Here is a 23,947-nt window from a genome sequence, read left to right on the forward strand (position 1 = left end):
ACCACAGCACTAATCGCCTCAGCTGTGTGTATGTGTACAAGCTCTACTGCGTCAGGCAATTTTTATGCCTTTTCACACATACTGTGTTTGTATATGTGCATCAGTGTTTGTGTGTCCAGGCTTATGTGGGTGTGTTATTAGTGCTATTATTCCAGGTTCTGTGTGTATGTGTCTAGGTGTTTGTGCTTTTTATTAGGCTTCCTATTTTCTCTGCTTTACTGCTTGGACAGACTCTGCTCCTCTCTCCCTTTGCTCTGCTCTGCAAATTGCTGCTAGCCCCTCCAGCCCTAATTATTTCTGTCAGGCCAATGGCAGCCAGGCCCAATTTAAAGCTACCACTGTGGACTGCCAAAGTGTCTGGAGAACAATCATAACATTTCTCTTCCTTACCTCTATCTGTCCTTTCCTCTCATGCACCTACTATGTTCCTTTTGTATTATGTACATCTTTTCCTTATTCCCAGGGGGCTCTCTCCTTTCTGTTTGTGTTTTGGTACTCTTGGTGTGGTGACAAGGTGTTTTCTCACTTCTTGAGGGGAGGTGTTTTGAGGAAGGTGTTGAGAAGCTGGTGAATGATGTGTTCCTTTTTTTTTTCCCCCTTTGTCTGACTCTTTTCTTTTGGCTATGTGTTCCTCCTCTCTCTCTTACCTTTTATTTTTGTGTGATCTCCCCCTCCCCATATTTCTCCAGTATCAGTTTCAGCTATGGCTACCCAGGCTGACCTTGCTCCAGACAGAGAAGGTGAAGGACGAGGAAGAGGAGGAGGAGAAGGCAGGGTACCTGTCAGGGTGGAGTTCACAGAAAACAGCCTTACCTACATGGACAGATTGCTTCTCAAGAAGCACCGCAGGTACACAGACAGACAGACAGAAGACAATGTACATGCACCACACATAGATATTATAAAGCATGTAGAGGCTTCTGTCATGGTGTTTAAGCAAAGGGCCCCATGAGAAACTGCTCTTCTCTCCTTCATTATGGCTGACATCATATTTTGTTGCATTTGACATTTTTGTTCAAAATAATTATTTCCTCTGGAAAACAAAGATAACTCACAACTGTATAGTGACATCATTGTGTGTCTTTACAGCAAAACCGAGACATAACAGTTATTTTACATTTATCTGACACTTTTATCCAAAGCGACTTACAATTGCTATATATTTCAGAGGTCGCACACCTCTGGAGCAACTAGTGTCTTGCTCTGGGACACATTGGTGGATGTATCACAGTGGGGAACTGAACCTGGGTCTCTCACACAAAGGCATGTGTCTTATCCACTGCCCCATCACCACACATTGTTATGTACTTTGCAATGGCTTTTCATATGACACAACCAATCAAAAGTAAGCCTGCATCTTCAATAATGACTGATTAACATGCCGATTATTCCACTTTTATTTTGGTGTAGGTTTGACATTTGTAATTGCTGTGTCAGGATTGATAGTACATTTTACATATTTACTGAGTACTACATACTATTAGTACTCCGTATGCAGCATGCACTGACACCTTGTCTAAACGTGTCTACACTGGATCCATTCTGGAGGTTTCTACTGATAAATATTTCACAAAATAAATACATATTTTTCGGAAAAGTTCAACTTAAAAGTTAATTGTGCTAGTGGCCTTTCTACTGACCTCAAGAAATGTGATGAACAAGTCCTCAGTGCCTTCCTGAGGTTCCATTACCTTGATTTCTTCCTGTTCTCTTCCTGGTGCCAACTGATGTTTCTGAGCGGTTGCAATTGCTTCTTTTCTTTTTTTTGGATTTTTAAGTATTAGAGGTAATAAACATATTGTATTCATCTATTAATCAGACTCAAATTGATATATAGACAATAGCAAGTTCTGAGTGATATAGTTTCTTAGTGAACTAAGTGATATAGTTTCAGTAGCGCAATCGATATTAGACATGAAGTCCGTGTTACTGGATATGACTGGATATTTAAGCAATAGCTCACGACAGGCCGTGGTAACTCTTATTATATCACAGTTAAGGGGCGTTTTTCGCCGGTAACCCCCGTAACTGTGACATAATAAGCATATATCATGGCCTGAAGTGAGCTATTGCTTTTATAAAAGGGTTACCAAGTATGGCAAAAAGAAAGTAGGCTAACAGATGCACTACAATTTGACTTTATTTCATCAGCCGACATTTCTTTATGAATACAAAAAGTAGTCCCACCTGGCTGACGGTAGGCTACAAAGCGTATGACGGTTACTAAGCGACATTCATCAAAGGCTAGAATTATTAGAACTATTTATTTATGTTTATGGGTGGCATGGTAGTGCAGTTGTTAGCACTGTCGCCTTATAATTATATGCAGTGCACAAATGAGCCAGGAACTACCAGGAACTATTGGAAAACCAGAGTTCTGAGTGAGCCTGGTAAATTAGGTAATTGAAGTGCCAAAAGTAGTTTCATTGTTGGCATATTGTGGAACTTAGCCACAGGTTAATTTTCCCTAATTAATTGTTAATTTTGAGTAATACTGTATTTGTACTACACAGCCACAGATGTTGCTGTGAAGCTTTGGGTGGTCTTAAAGAGGTGGTATTATGCTCATTTTCATTTTCAAAGTCCTATTTAGAGGTTGTACCAGAACAGGATTCCGTGGTTTCATTTAAAAAAACAAACATATTTTTTGTCATTCTGCACATCACTGCAGCTCTTGTGTCACCCTGTGTTGAAGGCTTCGTTTGAGCTATGGAGTGATACATCTTGTCTCTAAATGATCTTTGTTGGGAGTTGCACATGCGCAGTTCCTAGTTAAGGACTACTTGCCAATCAGAAGCAGAGAAGGGCAGGTCAGCGAAAAGACGGTAAACAGCTTTTAGCTGTAGGCTACATGTTGCCGACCAGCTTGGCAATATGGACTGGAGCAAGAGTTTCAGAGTGGTGAGTTATTAATCTGTAACAAAAGTGTCTTTCATCCATAAAGTTTTAACTGAGCTCTGTCTCTACATCACAGTAACAACTTCATGTCCATAGCTATTGTTTGGAAGGGAGAGGAGAGGTGTGTGCTGCAGCTCAGTATTTTTCCCCCTGTGTTTTTGAGGACGTGTCAGACAAGTCCCTCGGCGAGCATTATGACACGTATTTTCTTGTGACATCACAAGAAAGCGGAAGTAAAGGCAGCACTACAAACAAGTTGTTGAGTTTTCTGTGGGAGATGGGAACTTCCTTTGGGGTGGGCTTTGGGCTTTTTCACTATGCATCTCTATTGCCATAGTACAGACGTTCTCATGCCATGTTTATTGTATTTAGTGCAGCAACATAAAGCTTATAATGTATACACTAGCTTAGCCTATGTAGTTCTTCAGACACTGCTCTGTTATATTGTTCATATTTTTAAGACTTTTTATTTAATTTATTTTAGATTTTGCATTACTGTGTCATTTGTTCTTTTTTACATGTGCCCATGAACATCAGACAATTGTAGTATACATGCCAACTACCAACACTTTAACAAGCACATACAGAGGTCACTTAATGCCAACTTGTTGACGACGCTATTTGTACCCCTGGGAATACTTTCTCTTGTCACGTCCATTGCTGGGGAAACAAATACACCCACATCTGCACACAGTTTTCACATCACACACATCTTCTTTTGCCACCGCACATTCCTCCCCTGCCTCTCTGTAGACAGCCTACGTAAGCCACCAGTGTACAAAGCAGTTTCTCAGCACTTATTGTGCAGTAGACTGCCTGAGGGCCTGGCTTCAGCAGGTCCCATTATTACAGTCCTTTATTTAACCGGCTCCTTTTGGGCTGAGTGGCCCACAGGAGAGCAGGCCAGAGGAGAGGAGAGCAGAGTGCAGTTTTAGGCCCGCTGACTGCCTGAGCTGGAATGCTCTAAGTCCCCAGCTGTAGCAGCCTTTAACTGTGGAATAGACTAGAGAGCCAATCTAGAGTGCAATAAGCCTGCAGCGGTGATGGTTGCAGAGCTTAATGGAGAGACAGAGAGACTGGCTGGCTGGCAGAAAGTAAGAGTGGGAGGCTGAATTTTAACAAGCTTCTATAATAATGGGAAAGAGAGTGAAGGAAGGAGGGAGCATGAAGGAGGAAGGAGTTTTAAAGAATTTGCTAAAAGTGCTCAGCTGTATTAGAGTCATAAACTCTCTCACCTTGTTAGATTTGTGGGTGGCCTGCAGGTTACAGAAAGCAAGCTTGCAACCAGGGAGGTATCAATCTGATTCCTGAGCTGGCTGGGCAGTGTGGGTGGGGTAAGTGCCCCTTCCATCAACTGCCAGAGTCAAAGTATCTGTGATCAAGCCACTGAACCCTGAAATAAAAGTCTGCACAGGCATAGAGCTGAGATCTGAACTGGCCCCTACCTGCTTCTGTAAAACCTGACCTGACTGTGCCCGACTTGTACTCCCAAATTTAAAATCCAAATCTGGCCCAAAGTGAGATAATTTTTTGGTTATTTCTTATCCAGGGAAAAAGAAATATGGTTACTTTTTCAAGCCCTTCAAAGTATCTGCCATGCTTACATCAGACACATTGAAAGGCTTTCTCAAAGTAAAAAATAACGAATCTGCGAACCATGTTAGGCCTACACACAATAAGACACCTGCCTGCAAAAAACACCATAGAGCCATTTTTTTTTATTGAACACAACAACACTGGGTTGGTAATGTTGCTCCATGTCTTTGTAAGAGAAGAATAATGGCAGAGCCATGAGGTTATTAGTTTGAAAATGACTGTTTTTTTTATTTGCTTGAGCATACAGGGTATCTCTAAACAACTGTTATATCCAGCGGATTGTTTCCATCTTGTATGCCTGTCATACCCAACACCTTTAAATAGTTTCTCCAGCGAGACTGTAGATTCTCACACATCTTTCTGGCTATAAGCTATCAATTGTGTTTTGAAGTAAAGACAGGTCTGACCGGTCTGAAGCTGTTAATTTGACCTGTGCCACAGAGTTCCTAAGAGCCAAAGTTTTAGCTTGGAGTACAGAAATAGAGGCTTGAACAGTTGGAGTAATGGTCAAAATATCACCTCTGATAGATACGATGACTTCCATAAAGCACTTTTGGCACAAATGTCAAATTTGATTGAGCTAACCCGCTGTGCACAGGGCAAATATAGCAGCAATAATTGTCCTATTTAAGGGTTCATCTTTGTCAAATCACTCTTGCTTTTATTTTGCTTTATTGCAGAGGGCTACAAACAAGGGTATTTCCATTAGTTTAAGATGTGTTTAAATAATGCTTAAACCTAAATGAAGCCATCTAGGTAGACATCCAGGTAGTCATACCGTATCTCACTTGTAAATAATTTGGCACTGTATAAATTTCTGTAGGGAATCTTTCCTCCAGCTCTTCCTTTCAGTGTGTAGGGCACTTCACCAGAGTTAGTTCATGCACTGTGGATGCTTAAATCAGGCTCAACTGGTTGAAGGTCTCTTTATCCTGAGATCCGTCTTGTACCTTTTTAATATATCTAAATAATTTAGTATTATGTATATATTTTGTATTAAGATGGATTCAAACATGTATCTCGAAGAGATAAAATTGCTAGACCAGAGGAGTGCAGAAGAACAACATTCTTTCTTTTCCTGTGATCTGCCAAAAGCCTAAATGCAAACACCCTCAGGCTAGTGAGGCTACTGCATGTAAAGTACTGTATGTAAGGAGATAAGAAAAGGGATGTGAGAGACAGGATTAAATATAACCCTCTGAGTACATTAAATAGACAGAGAAAAGATAAACATTGCCAAGTTTGAGGATATACCAAGTAAGAAGAAAAAATATAAACTACAAGTAACTTCCCCAGTCACCCCTTTTGGCCAGCTTGGCGCTTCTCATAGTCTCTCTCACTGGCATTGCACTTTGGCCAGATTAGACTATGAAGGAAGTAATAGAGGTAAGGGGGGGATAAAGAGGGACAGCATGAATAACATATGCTGTGCTGGTTAGAGTTGGCTACAGTAGAATGATCTGACAAGAGAACAAAACCAGACCTTTTGCCGTTGTTAATATATATTTTTTCAGGTTCGACAGTGTGCAGGAGTTTTCTTTGCAACTTTTGACCTACTTGTCCTCCCTCCAATGCATCTGTCTCTTGTTATAGAGCTGCAAAGTAATTAACTGTTCTGAAGAGAACAAAACCAGAGTATGCATGTATCCATCAGTACATTTATCTATCCATTTAGTCATCCAGGTTTCAGGATAATGGAGTAAAACAAAGGAGTCATGGGAGTGGGAAGAGTGCAAAGGTTAAAGTCAAGGGCTACTGTACTTGGTTGAAGATACTAGAAGACGTTTCGTCCCTCATCCAAAGGACTTCTTCAGTTCTGACTGACTGGTAGGGAAACTAAGCTATTTAACCTTAGAGGTGTCGTTTGCCAGGATCGTCTATACTGCTGGTTCATTAGTGTTCCTGGCTGTTGTAACGACAGCCGTTATGGTAGTTAGGACTAGCTGAGGCCGAGACTGAACGACCATCGTTGGCATCCTCACTTGAGGCCAATATCTTGACCTGAGGAGTTGGCCCTTCTGTGTTGAGCCATGTGTTTGTGTAGTGGTTGTTTAAGCTTGATTTATAGTCCTGCGTAGGGCCATGCATTTATACTTGTGTGTCGGTGTCCCCGTCATTCTGTGATTACACCCCCAAACGCTAGTCAGCAGTAGTGCTACAGCGTCCACTGTGTTGACTTTTGCCGGCCCGAGCAGGCTAACTTCCGGTTTAGCCCTCCGCTAACGTGAATGGGGGTAAAATTATATCCGTGCGGCTGGTATAACCGTTTCAAATGTTATAGACAGAATGGATCCCATTCTGATAGTGAAACGAGTCATTTCGCTCAGGTGGTGGCGGTCAAATATATTGATCCACCGTGTTACAGCCGCCATTTTGGCCACTAATAAAAGTTACTTCAAAGCACAGGCACTTCCTGTCGGCTCGGAGGCATTGCGAAGCTACCCAGCTGACCAATCACAGTGCTTACAATCTGCGTTGCCTCGACGAGTAGTTACATTTTTGAGGAGGTGCACGTCAGGCTACGCCGTAGGTGACGGTGTAGGGTAGGGGGCTACGCCGTCGATTTGATGCAGAAGTATAAATTGCAAATAAGTCTCCCCAATATACAGGTCTGTGCATTCCTCACTGCATTGGACCGCATACACTAGATTGCTTTTCTTGTGCTTGGGGTGCGGTCTTTGGGGTGTACCAGCATCTGTCTTAGCGTGTTCTTGGGTTTAAAAAAACACAGGGATATTGTGTTTGTTGTAAATCCTCCTGAGTTTCTCTGACACTCCAGACACGTATGGAATCACAATGTTGTTGCGTTTGACCTTCTTTTCCTCCTCCCCTGTAGTTTTGTTCTTCCTGGATCTTGTAGCTGTTTTCACAAAGGTCCATTTAGGGTATCCACAGGCTGTAAGTGCCCCCTTCAGGTGTTTCTGTTCCTTCTCTCTGGCTTGGGCAGTTGTTGGTAAGTTTTCCGCTCTGTGGTGCAGTGTTCTCATGACCCCTAGCTTGTGCTCCAGTGGGTGGTGGGAATCGAAGAGTAGGTTGGTCTGTGTGTGTGGGTTCTCTGTAAACACCAATTTGCTCCTCTTCAATGTGTACAGCGCAGTCCAAGAAGGCTGTTTTGTGGACATCTTCTCGTGTGAACTTGATGTTCGCCGTTTCCTTACGGTTTCTACTGCTTCTATGGTGGGGATGCAGGTCTTCTTTGTGTATTTTGGGTAGTCCATAAATGCATGGAATGGCTTCTCCAGGATACAAACGGTAATATTGTTCACGGGAGATGGTGTTGTTTCTGTAGCTGTTGTAGACATTCTATGGCCTTTTTCTTGTATCCGCTGGTTGGGTCTCGCCTCAGTGTCTCATATGTGTTTGTGTCCATTAGTAGTGTGTTGACCTTGTTCGAGTGAGAAGAGGAAAATAAGAATTGTTACTCAGTCCATATTGTTTTTTTTCTGGTGTCTGGTCTAGAGTCCATGGGTCTGTGGTTGATTTTTATTAATTTAGTATTGATTTATACATGATTTTTTGTTTCCAGAACACCATTTGAAACGTATCGTCCGTCGTTGGCCTTTGGTACAGATAAGTCACTACCTAAGACTGAGGAGGAGACTGTAAGCAGCTTAACAGGTAATATACATGCATGCACACACACGTACACACACGTGTCTGTATGTCCATGAGCACCTCTGACTGGATGTAGACACGCAGCAATGGCAGGTGTGTACTATGGCTGTACACACCACTTTTCTGATGTACATACACGATCAGGCTCTCAGACCAAACAAAGAAACAGCTGAAGACGGAGAGGTTTTACAGATGACCTGCACGTGCACACGTACACACACACACACACACACACACAGATCAGACACACATACAAACACACAATAGCAAAAGTAAAAAACCTCTCACCCTCAGCGGGTCAGACGTATCAGTGCCTGCCCATCCATCCGTGGCGGTGTGACGGGTAATCACTGCCTGTGATTGTGTGGGCAGAGGGCCGTTAGAGGCGGCTTATGCCTGACAGGTTGCACTCTGCCTGGGTAAGGAATGGGGCAGGGAGAGGGGGGTGGGGTTGGCCTGTAGTCTGAAGCTCAGGGCCTGGGGCTCATCAGTCAGAGGGATGTCCTGGCTGTCTGGCCCCCAGCCGAGGCTGTCAGGAGACGGGTAGACCACGGTTATCTCTCCCCTTCCAAACCTCTGGACCCTGGGGCTGTCAACTGCCTCTCATCACATCAATCAAGATTCACTCCAATCTCGCACTTGTTAGGATCTGCAAGTCCTTGCTTGCCCTCCTTCCCATAGCTGTCTATCTCAAATAGTTGTTTCTAAAATCTTTGAGGTCAAAATGGTTCTCTGTGCTCCCCAAAGACACATTTAATATATGACAAGGCAACCACACAAATTTGACACAGTAAATTGGAAGTATGAATATTTTTTAGTAACTGGAGTGTCCTTAAAGGACTATGGTGCACATTATAAATAAACAATATATCTCGCAGCTCTCCACTGTGTAAATCAGAGATGCCTTAACAACAGTCTAAGAAGTAACACTATGCAGCTTGAAACAGTGCCTGTCTCCCAAGTACTACAACTCTGGCAGATGGGCAGCTTTGTACTTTTTACACTTCCTGCTCTCCCTGCCCCAGCATCTTTAATAATGACTGCCATTCAACCATGGGTTGGACCTTTATAAATCCCATTCCAAACATACAAATCACTCTCTCTCTTCCTGCATTTTGGTTCTACCCACGTTCCCAGTATGACCTAGAACAAAACATTTGTTTTGTAGAAGGACTTGATTACATACCACTTGAACTTTAGGTGACATTCTTGTTTATTGTTAGACACCAGAGATGCTCACAAGTCTCTGAGCTAGAGTCCATGTCAAGTCTCAAATCTCTGAGCAAGAGTCCAAGTCAAGTCTCAAGTCTCTCGTGGTTATAATGAATGTTGTATCACCTGCTGCGTTCAATCCAGGCTGCTTATAAAACTGTTTCGTTATGGGGGATTCTGTAACTGTAACCTGTTTTTCATTTACAGAGCACAACCATGTAATGTGCAATGCAATCAATGACAGCTTCTAAACTACTGTAAGTCAACACCAAATCCAGTGACTAAATAAAACTGTAACATTGCAATTTCAACAATAAACCTGTAGCCTGTTTTTCACTTACAGAGCACAACCATGTAGCCTAATGTACAATTCGTCTACAACTAATCACATCTTATCAGAATCAGAATCAACTTTACTGCCAGGTATGTGTACATATACGAGGAGTTTGACTCAGGATTGTACAGTGCTCACAATGTGCTTACTCATACAACAATACAATAATAAAATCAGACACACGCTACAGTATAGAGAACACATATGTACACACTATCAACAAAAACAATATAGACAGATTGAGACATGCAATGAGCAGAGTGCAAAGGATGCAGGAGCAAAATTATTATCGTCATTATTATTATTATTATGTAGGCTACATGTCGGAGGTGGATGTGATATACAGGTGCACATACACATACGTGCATATACAGTATATACACATGTACACAGTGCAATGGAGCATAGTGCAAAGGATGCTGGATTAAATACTGTATATTATGTGCAGGTGTTATGTACTTGAGGTAGGTGGATTTGGTATATACAGTATATACAATATGACAATATAACAATATGAACAGTATGAACAGCTCTGAAACAGAGAATGATGAATAAACAATAAGTGGTAACCAGTAATAGGTGGCTGATAAGTCAACAACACACACCCCAGACTCTCAAATCAGAGTAACGTTATAGCCTAACTAAATAAAACGTTATATGATCAACAATAAACCTGTAACCTGTTTGCAGCCACCGTTAATAATTAACGTGATGGCAGTCAGCGGGACGGAAATGATTACGTTAATCGACCACCACAAGTTTAGCAAGCAAACAAACGCTCATTCATCTTTTCATAACACAGTCGGAGCTAACCTCTGGTAGATCGTAGCTGAAGCAAGAAATAAGCTAACGTTAGATGGCCAATGCTGAGCTAAACCTCAGGTTACTAACCTATTTTGTGTTCTGCGCTTCTTTGTTGGGGTCTTGTTGTATGAAGTTTTAAAGCCAAAGTGTATGATGAATGGCGGAGCAGCTGCTGGTGTTTGTTGTCTCACGCGTGGCCGCGCGCAGCAGATATTACGTGTTACGTTGGCAGGTTATAGGTAACGGAGGGAGGGGAATACAGATGCTTCCTAAAAACAGACATTGTTCACGAGTCCCGCACCTCGAGTCCGAGTCGAGTCTGAAGTCTTTTCAACCTTCACTATCTCATGACCCAGTTTTTTCATTGCAAAATCTCATTAACCCAACATTAACCCGGAAAACACACACACACACACACACACACACACACACACACACACACACACACACACACACACACACACACACACACACACACAACATGTACAGATCAAAAGCATAGCATATAAGATTAAAGTGCATGCAGTCATAATATAAACCATTCAAAATCAGATACTTCAACAGAATGATGAGTCTAAATGGCATGATATCACAGGTTAGTGTACATTTATGCAGTGCAAGAGTGTGAGAAAAACCTGCTACACTACATATGCTTTGTTATTTTTTTCAACACATACAATTTATATTACATACAATTTAATTAACAGGATTGCATACATGTAAAGTCTATTTTGTTTTTGCTGTTCATTGTTTCCCATAAAGACAAACAGGCAGATCTTCAGGTATCTTAAACAAAGACCTAGGCAGCTTTCACATTCACTCACACCTCTTAGCATATGCTTGAAGCAAGTTAAAGAGCCACACAAGTCATTGTTCCCTCACATCTCTGGAGCATTCTAAAACCATTCATAGTTAAAGTGGGTATTTTATTTCAGCTGTTGAGTATACCCATCCTCATCTACTAAAAGCACAGTTATTCACATCATGAATTTTATTTCTGTCTGCTCACTGTTTAATAATTGATATTCCATTGTTTGAATGAAATGCAGATGTGAGGAAGACAGCAGTGTCTTTGGGAAATGTTGAGCTGTTCTGCAGCTGATAAACTATTCTTTCCACCTGCTTCAAACTTTTCTAACGCATGCCAATTACAACAGGTTGCAGAGTTTCTCCTCCTCTCCTGTCTTTGAATATGAAAGGGAGGGCTAGGTGTGTGACCATGAATAATAAAAGCTGTTTTCCGGCATCATGTGGGGAGCTCTCCCTTGTTTTAAATTCTCATTTTCCTGAGCTGTCAGACCCATGTGGTGATATGATAGAAGGATTGTTAGTATGAGAGAGAGAGAAATAGGGAGGTGGCAGTGTGGCACAGACAAGTAACTTGCAGTGGTAAAACAACTCTGCACAGACATAGACTGAATAAATTACATATCAAGGACAGGAAAAGGAGATTTCAGCATACACCGTGTTATTAGTTTTTGTTGCCAGGAAGAAATGACTTTAAATTGTGAATTATCGTGAATAATATTTTGAATATTATAATAATGTACCTGTTAAAGCAAGATGATGTAGTCCCACATACATATTTCAGCATGAATAACCGTATAAAATGAAATTATCTGTAGATGATTTGAGCAGCAGGTTACTGTCATCAGAAGGGATAGCTCTGTGTATCCCCTGCAGTGTCTGCAACATCTTTCAGCTGAAACAAGATAATAGATTAATACAGACCCAGGTGTGCATCTCTGTATGACCCTGACTTCTGATCCCTGGAGGTGGAGGGTATAAGATAATAATTAATTTCCCTTTTGGCGTCATGTATTCAGGTATGTCCGCTGGCATCTTTCACAGGTCGAGTAATGATAACAGGTAATGGAAACAAGCACCTGAAAAATGCTCAGAAGCACACGTCTTTCCTTTTATATATATATATATTTTTTTATTTTCAGCTTCACACCATTGTAAACAATCACATTAACCTGCTCTAATTGCTGGGCCATTTTAATTAAAAGTGACAGTGCCTCTCTAAAAAGCTCTGGAAGCTTGGAGGTGGATGTATGAGTCGAAGAATACAGGAAAAAAAGATAAAAGCAGATTTGATGACAGTAACTTATAAATCAACTGGTAATTTTGTATGAAATTATCAATTTATAAAAAGTAATTTGATTTGATTCTTCTTCTTTCATTTGTCATTCAAGTTATTAAATTATTATTATTAAGTTAATATTATTAAAGAACAAAATAATCTAGACTATACTATAGAATTATTTCATTTCCTAGTTATTCCTAGTTAGTTCAAGTTCTGCATACATTAGCTCAGAACAAAATTCTGTGTGTGCATTTATAGATCAGGAGGAGGATTTTCGTCTCTACTGTGCATCGTTGTTTGCTGTCCCTGTCAGCATGGGCAGGACTGAGCCTCAGATTACTACACCTGAATCGTGCCTCATCATAGAAGTCCTGGATGAGGTGAGAATGACTGAAGCATTTTATTTTACCAAATGTCCACATGCACATACTGCTTCACAGACACCAGCACAGTCTCTCGCTCTCTGTCTCATTCACATATTTAACTCTGTACTCTTTTGTTCTCTACAGACAGACAGAGATGTGCGTGAAGTTTTTGTTGCTGAAAAGAAGACGGACAACAACAGAAAGTGAGACATGGGAATTCTAAAACTATCGATTTACTACACTAGGTTGACAATCTTCTTTTATTATTGATAAAATCTTGTTCATCAATTTTTCCGCATGTAGGCAAGATTTTATACCACAGTCATGAGATCTATGCCTCTGAGAAATAGGTGTGAGTTCAAGGCCTGCCTATCCATTACCAAAAGAATATCAAGAATAATTGAGGAGGCTCTTTACCGCATTGCTCACCCAGTACATGTGACACAATTGATGTGTCACAATGAAACAATTTAATTTAAGTTTCATTGTTGCACAGTATTTATTAGTGTGTTATAGAGACATAAAAAGTACAAACTTTCTAATGGGAGGGAATTTCCAGTGATGCACCATACAAACAAAACACACTGATTTTACAGCAGATTTCTATTGTAGCTAAAATAAGAGCTTGTGTAGAAGTTTAGTAGATGAAAAACAAAAGGTGTAGTGGTTGAGCAGTAATTTATGAACAAGCAGCTGGTAAACAATTAGTAGCACAGCTTCTATCCACTTGATTGAATTAGATTTTTGTTCCTTTTGAGACAAAGGAAAAGAAGATCCAGTCACCTCATATTATATGACACATATTGTCATGAACACCTTGACACCAAAGAAAGAGCAGTGTTGTAGACGTTAGTGTCAGTAGTCAAGGTCTGGAGGGTAAACATCACTATAGTTTTAGTATGCATTAACGTTCATTCAGTATTCAATAAGTATTTCTCTTATTAAAGAAAATGTTTCACAAGGTTTACAATACTTATACAGAGTAGTAGTATAACAATGTTAAGTGCCAGGAAAGTCATGTGTAACCATAACAGATGATCTTGGACTCTCACAAAATCTTCTATTTCCCACACAGGGTGCCCTCTTTTCAGCGGGTCTTCAGTAAGAGAAGAACAGTGGTACCCCAAACAGCTTTAACCAGTGGTGGGTCCTCAAGAGTCAGCCGCTCCACTCCCAGTCCAACACAACCATCCAGGCAGGCTAGACCACCAACACAGCCCAAAGCAGCTCAGAAGCTCCATCTATCTAAGCCTCTGACTTCACAAGCAGGACCCTCAATTAAAAGTAAGGCTGTAAAGTGCCCATTTTCCAATAAGTTAGATGAATGAAATAAACTAGTCAGTGTCGTCTCAGTTTTGTCCAGAACTTCCCAGGTGTTACATTATTATTTTTTACGCATGCAGGTCTTTTACACAGACAGGTCAGTTGTGAAAGGTGATTTGATGACGTGTATTGGATATTGACCAAAATATAATGAAAAAATTAGATGTTAGTGGTAAATCAGTATTGAGCACTTAAGGCTTGCAGCGTTGCCTTAATCAAGGACAAACCAGACAATCCCTATACCAGTGAAAGACTCCCCTGAGTGTGTTTTTTAAATGGAAAAATATATGACCACATGCCCTGCACAAGCAACTAATATGTTATTTGTGTTATTTTCTGCACAGCTTCATCCTCGAAAATTAAGCCAACAGCATGCCCCACTGCTGAGGCTCCAAGGACTTTAAAGACATCAATCAAGACACCATCCTCAACACCACAAAAGCCTGATAGCTCCCCAACTGTCCATAAATCAAAACCTGACTGTGGATCACCACGACTTTTGTCCTCTCCCTCGTTACCACATTCACAAACTGAGATCTCTAAATCCTCCCACGCCCATTTCTTGTTTCTGCATGATGTTTCTCCTTCGGCTAGCACCAGATCGCTAATCCCAGAAGAGCATCCTTCCCCTTTTCCATCCATATCCTTCCCTCTTAGGTCTACATTCACAGTCTCACCATCAAGCTCCACTGAGTCAACCTTATTGCCCAAAGTTTACCAATCAACCCCATTACAAAAAGGCTCAACCTCATCTCTGTTACCAGAACAACTCCAATCTTCCCAGTCATTCCCAGAACCAAATTCATCAATGAAGCTTTCTTATTCACCCCAAAGCAATCTGGAGTCCCAAAGTCAATCCCAACATTCCTTCCATGACCCAGAGTCTTTCCTATTGGATAATCAACTCCAGCAGCCTCTGTCATCAGTGTCTTCCAGTTTAAACTCACCACCAAAATCTCTGGAACCAAGTCCACCTGTAAAAACCCTGTCCAGTTCATCTCTATTTATCGAGTCCCCTTCAGATGCATATTCTAAACATAGGTCAGCTCCAATTAATGAGGATGCTCCATTTTTTATTTCTTCTACCCCCATCGCTGGTGACCATGAATCAACTCTGTTACATCAGGATACGCAGTATATCCCATCACATCTCTTAAATGTCATCCAAAGTCCTCCTTCAGCTTTGGAAATGGCAGAGGAAGAGGAGCTATCAATAGGTAGGTGAATTGTAATAATGACCTCTCTTTGTGTGTGTGCATTTGTTTTTTTCCGGTTTATACAGCAAACGCCGAACTTCCTGAAAGTCCGAACCATCGAAAAACTACTTTCACACCAGAAACGAACCGAACCATGGTTCAGTTTGATCCGGACCGAGACTACCTCTTTTCGTTGGACCAGATTTCGTCTGTTTGGTCCGGACTGTGATCCAGGGAACTTTCACACCTGTATTTTTGGTTCGGACCAAACTGAAAAGTCCGAAAGTCCGGACCATATGAAGTAGTTGTATTTTGTATTTTGTATTTGCAACTGACATTGGTCACCTATGACGTCATTTGTGTGTTAAGTAAACAGCTCTACCTACTCCTACTACTGCTGTCGGGGTGGTAATGGCGCATAGATAAGATGCTTACCTTTGGTGTGGGACACCTGGGTTCAATTCCCACTGTGAGACATTTGTGTCCCTGAGCAAGACACTTAACCCCTAGTATGTATGTATAGCAATTGTAAGTCACTTTGGATAAAAGGGTCAGCTAAATGAATAAATGTAAATTTACTACTCCCTGTAGGCTGTACAGTCCTACATGCCAGGATCTCACTGAAACTCTGGTCTTCTCTCTTTTTTGCCTTTTTTGGCCCTTTCAGTGCAAAAGTCTGTTCACTCAGTCATAGTGTTTAAACTCCTTCCTGACAAAGACTATAAAACATCAACACCAAGTTGGTGAAAACAATCTGGAACATCGGGTGCCACGCCTACTCCCTGTCACCCAGAGTAGATACAAAGCTCCTCTCTGTTTACATAAATAACAACACATTCAATCAGAAATCAGTCCTCCTACATTCATATGTATGCCAATGATTCAGTTCGTTGCTCAGTTGCTCCCTCTTGAGATTCAGTTTTCTGTGAAAGACTTATTATTCAAAAAGCATTTGCCAATTTATACCTCATATAATTAACAACTCGAACTAAGATCATGTGATTTGGAAAGAATATTTACACCTCCACTCAGTATTTTATAAACAATTCTCATGTCATAGATCTTGAAATAGTCAAAGTGGGGTTTTGGTATAATTTCACCCCCTCGCAAGGAAAAAGGAGACGCTCTTGAATGTAAAAAAAACTTAAGCAATTTGTATTATCAAGAACAACTTTACTATCGAGGCCTCCTGTTCAACTGGGCTTAATCACTTCAATCAATTGTAATAACAAATGCTTAAATTAAGTTCTTGATTAAAATAAAGATGGACATAGGTTGGACCCAAAAGCAAACAAGCAGCATGACAATAGACTCAAATGAGTTGAATTTCACAGTGAAGTTGCACCTCTAAAGCTGCAAGTGCTGCTGGTATTTTGACTCTCTGTCGCCACATTTAACAGACATCTAATCAAATTAAATGTGTCCGTCTATATGTGTACTTTTATCAGTTAGGTTCTTACCAGGGTAATCTCTAAAGAGGCATGCATGAAATTCCAAGTAGCCAGGTTACAGTTTGTTTGTTTTTTGAAATTTTAAGCCAATAAAGGATATGGTTAGAGTTAGATGTAGCTTCTTTAAGACAAGTAGCAGCTGTTGTTTGTTATTATAAAGATAGCAATTATAAAGACAAAGAATCTGGGTGAAAGAATGGATTAGCAAACGCAGGTAGCAGGGATTGTCTGAGCTACAGAGAGAGCTGGAGGTGAGTAAAAAGTGTTTTGTGGTGAAAAAGTAGCTGCCTGCTCTGCCAGCTGACTGCTCTCATTGGCTTGATGTGGATGTCAAGTCGGCCGACTTCTACAGATATTTGGCATGCTAGATATCTGGCAGACGTCGGCGATGTGGCAGTGATGTGTCGGGGAGCCGTTTCGATGCGTTGTTGAGTAGTTTACACATATCGACTGGCGAGCGTCGATCAAGCGCTGATTTACTCCCGATCACAGCCTGACGGTCGCCGAAATTGGGCTAAAAATCGTGTAGTGTGAACTAGGCTTAAACTGTATGTACTGTATATGTACATCCACCTAAACATCCTTACTTTCCACTGTACTCCTGCTCTGTGTACATACAGTATGCCTCCAGCATAGAGTCTACTTGTGGTAATATCTCGTACATTGATTTGATACATTTTCCATTTTAACACAGTATTACTTGGTGAGATTTCCAGAGACCAAGCAAGACTTTCTGGGGACCAAGATTTGGGTTGGACACATTTTCATGTCTGTATGGGGAAGCACAGGTCTTTGCAGTAAAGTGATTCCTGATAAGAAACACTTTGTCATGCTACATTTTGCCTGAACACAATTCTCAATGGCCAGGCAGTTTATATGAATGAAATGCTTGTGAATCTCAGAAGTAACGGCTCCCTTTTATTCCACTGGCCTGTCAATGCCAATTTAGATCCAACCATAAACAGTGTTCTTAATTTTTTAATATTGATTAGGTTTTTTAGTTTTAAGTAAATACCTGACATATTGCTACAACAGACAAGAATTTATTTACTCTGTAAAGAATGGCGCTGAATTCCCTTAGCATAAAATACACACACACACACACATACACACACACACATTAGGATTCATTGATGCAGAGATACATTTGTCAAACGGGTACACACACATACACTCAAATATATTCACACAATAGTACGTTAGATAGACATGTTAAAATTAGTTAAGAAGTGTGCTGTGTGTATAGGGTATATAGGGTTTGCTGAGGGCAACTTTTTTTCAAAAAAAACAACTGGGAATTTTTTTACTATTTCTTTAGAATTAAAAGTGTGTGCTCTTATCTGGTCTTTAATAGAGAACCAAGGACTCTAAACTGTGACGACAGTTCAGAATGGCTTAGTACTTTTCTTAGTACCAACTTTTCCTCTCTTGCTTTTACTTTTCTCAGTCCAACCACCTGACTTCACACTTCACACTCCTATCTCTCGTCCTCTATTCATCCATCATGTCTGTGTTTTCCTTCATCCTTTGCATTCTTCTCACCCTTCACTTCCTACAGCTCTTTGACCAGCCTGACACTGAATGCCTGCTTTATCAGCTTATTAGAGCTTGATGCATGTGTGGCAATGTCAAGGACACTTACATCACGTTTGAAAATTTTCCTTTGATGTTAAGAGATGAAACTGTTGCTTCAGCGATTGAAAGCACGATAAATCAAGGACGGTCAATGTCTTCTTACTATATACCTTGAAATTCACAGCCATAAACTGTAGATAGAATGGTATTTTGGATTGTGGCCCAGTATGTTGAAAAAAAGTAAAACTTTTACACTCTAATAAAATATGTGTCTGTATTTTTCATGAAGACAGTGGAGATGAAATGTCCAGTGATAGCCTGGGTCTGGGTCCACACGAAGAAAACTCCTCAGACCAAGAAGCACAGGTTCATTGGCGTTTAACAAGAGGGAGATCCAATGAAGAAGAGCAAGGCAATCCTGCCATAACTGATCAAGAAGATTCCTTTGTTCCTGCAGATGCAGAGAGAGAAAACAATTTTCAGATTGATGAGGAAGAACAGCTGTCAGAACCGATCATGGTAACATGTTTTCATTTTGGTTCTTGAAAGAAGATCCTTGGTCTGTAATAGCACTATAATCTGGGGAGCAAAAGGAATATTATGCATTCAAGGGGCACAGCTTTAAGTATCTTTTATAAGTACTGCCAAGCGGACAATCAGGTATCAATACAGCTATGTAAATAACAAACTAAGCCCACTACATTTAATCCATAATTTAGTCAATTTGCAATCATTGTTGATCACTTTCAAAATGCCAAAAGAAAATAGCACTCAGTTAAAAAAGCATGAAATCATCATTCCTTGTTCAAAGTGTCCAATAATACAACACCAACACATTACATTTGATAAGATATTTCTTACTCACAGCTGCTGTATTGAAGCCAGTACGCCTCTTGTTTTAAGTGCAGAGGTGCACATCACTAACAACAAACCTTTTAGGCACACACAAATTTTAATTGCAAAAAAATGTTTATATTTATTTAGCTGATGTTTATTTTCAAAGCAACTTACAATAAATTCATTCAACCATGTTATATGCCAATACGCGGTGTGTGTCATTGAAATATCTCCACCATTGTAATAAAATGAATAAATGGGCACGTTTTAGAAGAACCACATCATTAAACTGGACATAATTACTCCATAGAATGAGAAGACTTCAGCGACATACAGTTGGATTTTCTTATTGTAGTATTGTAGTGTACTGATCTATCAGATAAGATTTGTATCACACTAATTACTGTGAATTATTCATCTATAGCTCAGAAACACCTAAGATAGTGGTGTTAAAGGTGCACACCATTGAGGGAAGAAAAGAAAAACAGAGAGGATTAAAAAGACACTGCTTGAATGGTCCTAAATGACCTATCAGCCATTTAATAGTCTGAATCCTTTATACTGTGACAGAGGAATGAAAAAAATAGAGGGGGGTAGTGCTTTATTAAAAAGCTGGAGCAAAATGATTCATAATTGTGAACATGGTGGCTTGGTGTGGCCTCTGCACCTGGATCAAACCGCTCCTAAAATGGTTAGATAGTAATTTTTTCCAGCTCTCTCACTCTGTTAGGACCCGATCTCTTCTCCTCTCTTGTCCACAATGTACTTTTTATACTTTGTCCCCCTATCTTTCCTTTGGTCAGTCTTTTTGTCTTTGTGTATTCTCTGTCCCCTTTTCTTCTTACCTTTTTGTTGTACATTTACACTGTAGTTCAGGTAACTGTGGCATCTTTTTTTACATGAGGGTACACATGATTGGTCCGCACAAAGACAAGTCATTGTGTTTGGTCTCTTGCCATTTCATTGTTATGCCTCTCGTCATTCTTTCGCCCTGTCTTCCTCTTGTCATTCTCCATCCTTGCTCCTTCTTTGGTCTTAGCAACACTATTTCCAGGCCCATCTGCGGTGTCTTGCAATGCTATGGCTAGCATGCTAATGCATCAGATCTAATCTTAACTAAACAAAGCCTCCTCATTTTACCCTGGTCACAGGAGGACACTTGTGCGGGAAGAACAGCTAACCCTCCACGCCAGTGTGAGATGCTCTCGCCAGCTCCAGGGGTTAATTAAAAATCAATTCATCAAGTGGAAACAAAGGAAACAGGGATAGAGGGGAATAATCTCCAGTGAAAGACACTGGCTTAGTAATATGAATTTGCACAATAGAAAATGGAAAATACAAATTTTAACACACTTACCTATCTTAATAAAAGTTAAATTGATATTGAATTTCACTTTGTCCTTTGAACTGATTTTGTTTGGATAGAAATGAAACTCAAGCTGTGAGACCAAACTGTTAATTCCTTATTCCCCTGTACTCTCTTCACTCTATTTCCATGTCCCTCTCTTTAACCCCCCCTAATAACTCCCCCTTTTTATTTCCTCCTCAACTCCCTCCGTCATCTATTTCTTCTTTCCATTTCTCCCTTCCTCCCTATCTCCCTTTGTGTATGATCTCTTCATCTCATCCTCACGGGACTGTTTTTCTGCCTCATTCATTCCCTTTTATACTACTTCTCCCTTCTCCCTTCCATCCCTATTTCTCCTGTGTCCGTGCGTCTGTTTCCAAATCCCCTTAGGTGATGCACAAGCCGAGTGCTGGGTCTGGATCAGAGCAGTTCTGTGATCTGGATGGGTTTCCCCCTCTGGGTTTGGACATGACTTCTGGTCACTCCGATACACCAGAACACACACACTGTGACTCACAGCACACAAGGCAGACTTCACTGTATGATTCAGAGCCAACAGGTAAATGTGTGTGCATCAGAATTTTTATGCTCCTGTTTTATTGAGATTTTTTTCTTCAAACTGGCTCATGTCTCCTATAAACTACATCAGAAAGTGTTGTTGCTTTTTTTTTGTGCTTCAAGAGATTAGATTGTGAAGATTACCTCTGTGTCCAACTTTTGCCTGGAGATACTTTCCAATTTGCAAAGCGTTATTCATATCACAAAGGCCTCATAATAGGATTTAGAACAAATATGTAAAAACTTAGAGTTTACAAGAGAGATGAAAATGAGTTTTAAACCCAGAGGAGCACTGGCTGCTTGGTGAAAAGGGAGAGATGGGGGACAGCACCGATAATTTACTACTGGTGGGTCCAAGGGGAGCTTTCCTGAGCTGCCTTTTTATTTTGCGTGTGTATGTGTCCATGTCTTTGCCTGCACGTGTCTTGAGCCTGTGTCCTTCTTTTTTACCTATATTTAGTGCGTTCATTTTCTTAAACTGTAGGTGAACACAGGCACACACAGACCTACACACCACCACAATCTTGTTTCTTTCCCAGCTGAAAAATGCAGTTTACATTATATACTACACCTACTGCAGTACAAAACTGTGTTTTAAAAAAAATGTATGATTAACTATCACTATCCTTTATTACAAGAGACTGCAACAGACCTTAATTCCATAGTTTAGGATTTTTTTCTCCTCCTCCTGTTTTCTTTTATTGCTTGATTCACCTTGAACTACACCAGACAAATACAGCTGTAACGATAGTTTTTAAAACGTCTGACATTAACAGGTGTTGAATTTGTTTAGTTTTTAACACTGATGGTTTGTAAACTGGCAGTGCCTGTGAGGTGCTCAGACTGTCCAGCAAAGCTGGTAGAAGTTTAGACTGCACCTCCAAATTGCATCAGAGATAAAGTAATAATTTTCAGATCGAATCAGACACAAACATTTATTGCAGTGCTCATTACACCTTGTAGTCTTGTCCAAGGCTGCTGAATTACATGCATTTCAAACAGCGGTTACTGCTATGATTTCGGCAAGGATTTCTAATTCATACCTCGTTTGTTAAGGTAAACTGCTACAGCCCAAAATGATCCCATCAACCTTTTCCTTCATCAAATCTTAAAGCCCATCTTTTAACTGTTTCATTGTCAAGCCTGCATTAAATGAATAAGGTTGACAGTGAGACACCCACAAGGGCACCACTACCCTCCTTGCACCATGCAGCCAGCCGCTTGTCAAACCCTGCGCTGTCTCTGCCACCATCGTTAAAGCTCCAAAGTTAATGAGAGAGAAAGGTTAGAGAGGAGGAATATCACCTTGACAACACTCTGCACTCATTTATGTCCCTCCATCCCTCCATCTGTCTCCTCTTTTTTTCTTTCCCAGGCAGGGCTGAGATCCAACAGGTTTTATATGTCTGCTGCTCTACCTTTCCACCTCGCTCTCCTTTCTGCTCTCACTCCCTGTCACCCGCTCAGTCAGAAAATGAGGTTGTTAGTGTGCAGTTTCTGTCGCATGTGTATCCAGTCAAACAGGAAGAAAGAATGAGACAGACAGATAAGACAGACAGACAAGCAGGACAATGGAGAGAGAGAGAGAGAGAGAGAGAGCAATATAGGCAGCTGTATGGAGACACTTGCAAGAAGATGTGCTGAAAAGCAGACAAACAGGTAGACAGACAAGCAGCAGGGAAATCAAAGACCAGCAGACAAATGGATGAAAAGACAGGCAGAAATACATACTGACAGAATTCCAGTGGTATCTTTGGATGTCATTTTTGTATTTTCTTCAACCTTCTCCATTTTCTTTTTGTGAGTTTGGAAGCTGACTGCCTGACTCCTCTCCACCTTTCCTCTTTTCATTTGCAGCTGATTTAGACTAGTTAGATTCCTCCAGTCAATGGTATTAATTGATTGGCTAATCACTGGAGAGAAAGAAGAAAACAGCAGTGATTGCATTGCAGCTGTCAGGATTGGCTGAACAGGCTTGTTAGGCAATATCAGTTTGGTACAGATGCTGCTGCTGAATGGACAAAAGGACTATTGTATCAAATGCAGTGCGATTTACTCAATTCACTTGAATTCATTCATATATTTATTAGTATTAATAGGCTAATAGATGTATAAAGTGGGAATCTCTTCACAACCATGGTTTCTTTTTCATTACTCCCATATTGAATGGATGTGTTGGGATTTTCTTAAAGCTTCTGTGTGTAGAGGCTGACTGGCAGCAGTGCACACTGTAAGTTGGCATCATTTAATGATTTCAGCCATTTTTAAGCAAGACCTGGTTTTACATTTTAAATTGATAAACAGCCATGAAAATGAATAACCATATTCTATAATTCACACATCAACTTTGTATTCTGTGCAGCATTGATGCGCTGTAACCAAAAAGTTATTCCATGCATTGGATCTACACAAACTTGCACAAACTGTTGGAGTTAGATAGCAAAACAAATGCATTGCTATTTCCATTTGCTAGCCATACGTCCAACTGATAGCAGCATGACATTGCAAGATCTGTGTCTTCGGATTTCATCTATCTTTTATCCAGATATTCCAAATGTTTGTTTTTTTTAAAGCATGTAAACGGCATTGAAAGCAGGAGAAAGTAGATAGAGTGATGGGATGTTTTTTTAACAGGGTCGACAGAGACGTCAATGGAATATAAAACAGTACTCTGCAAATAGACATTCTGCTGTACACAACATTTTTGTAATACATTTTTTATTTCTAGGCATTTATGTATGACTTT

General features: G+C 40.5%; 1 protein-coding gene across 2 annotated transcripts in view; it reads left to right on the forward strand.

The window, feature by feature from the left end:
- zbbx (zinc finger, B-box domain containing) overlaps window positions 1-23,947 on the forward strand; it is a 65,629-nt gene that overhangs the window by 34,853 nt on the left and 6,829 nt on the right. For both annotated transcript variants that reach the window (XM_038694012.1, XM_038694013.1), the window contains exons 10-17: window positions 690-849; window positions 8,021-8,112; window positions 12,807-12,928; window positions 13,058-13,116; window positions 13,989-14,197; window positions 14,581-15,453; window positions 18,748-18,977; window positions 21,034-21,202. In XM_038694012.1, the coding sequence (XP_038549940.1) occupies window positions 690-849; window positions 8,021-8,112; window positions 12,807-12,928; window positions 13,058-13,116; window positions 13,989-14,197; window positions 14,581-15,453; window positions 18,748-18,977; window positions 21,034-21,202 (1,914 nt within the window). The remainder of the gene's footprint in view (window positions 1-689; window positions 850-8,020; window positions 8,113-12,806; window positions 12,929-13,057; window positions 13,117-13,988; window positions 14,198-14,580; window positions 15,454-18,747; window positions 18,978-21,033; window positions 21,203-23,947) is intronic.

Source organism: Micropterus salmoides, unplaced genomic scaffold (assembly GCF_014851395.1).
Source record: "Micropterus salmoides isolate LMB-PRFRI ecotype aquatic unplaced genomic scaffold, ASM1485139v1 Ms_hic_scaffold_3, whole genome shotgun sequence".
Classification (NCBI taxonomy): domain Eukaryota; kingdom Metazoa; phylum Chordata; class Actinopteri; order Centrarchiformes; family Centrarchidae; genus Micropterus; species Micropterus salmoides.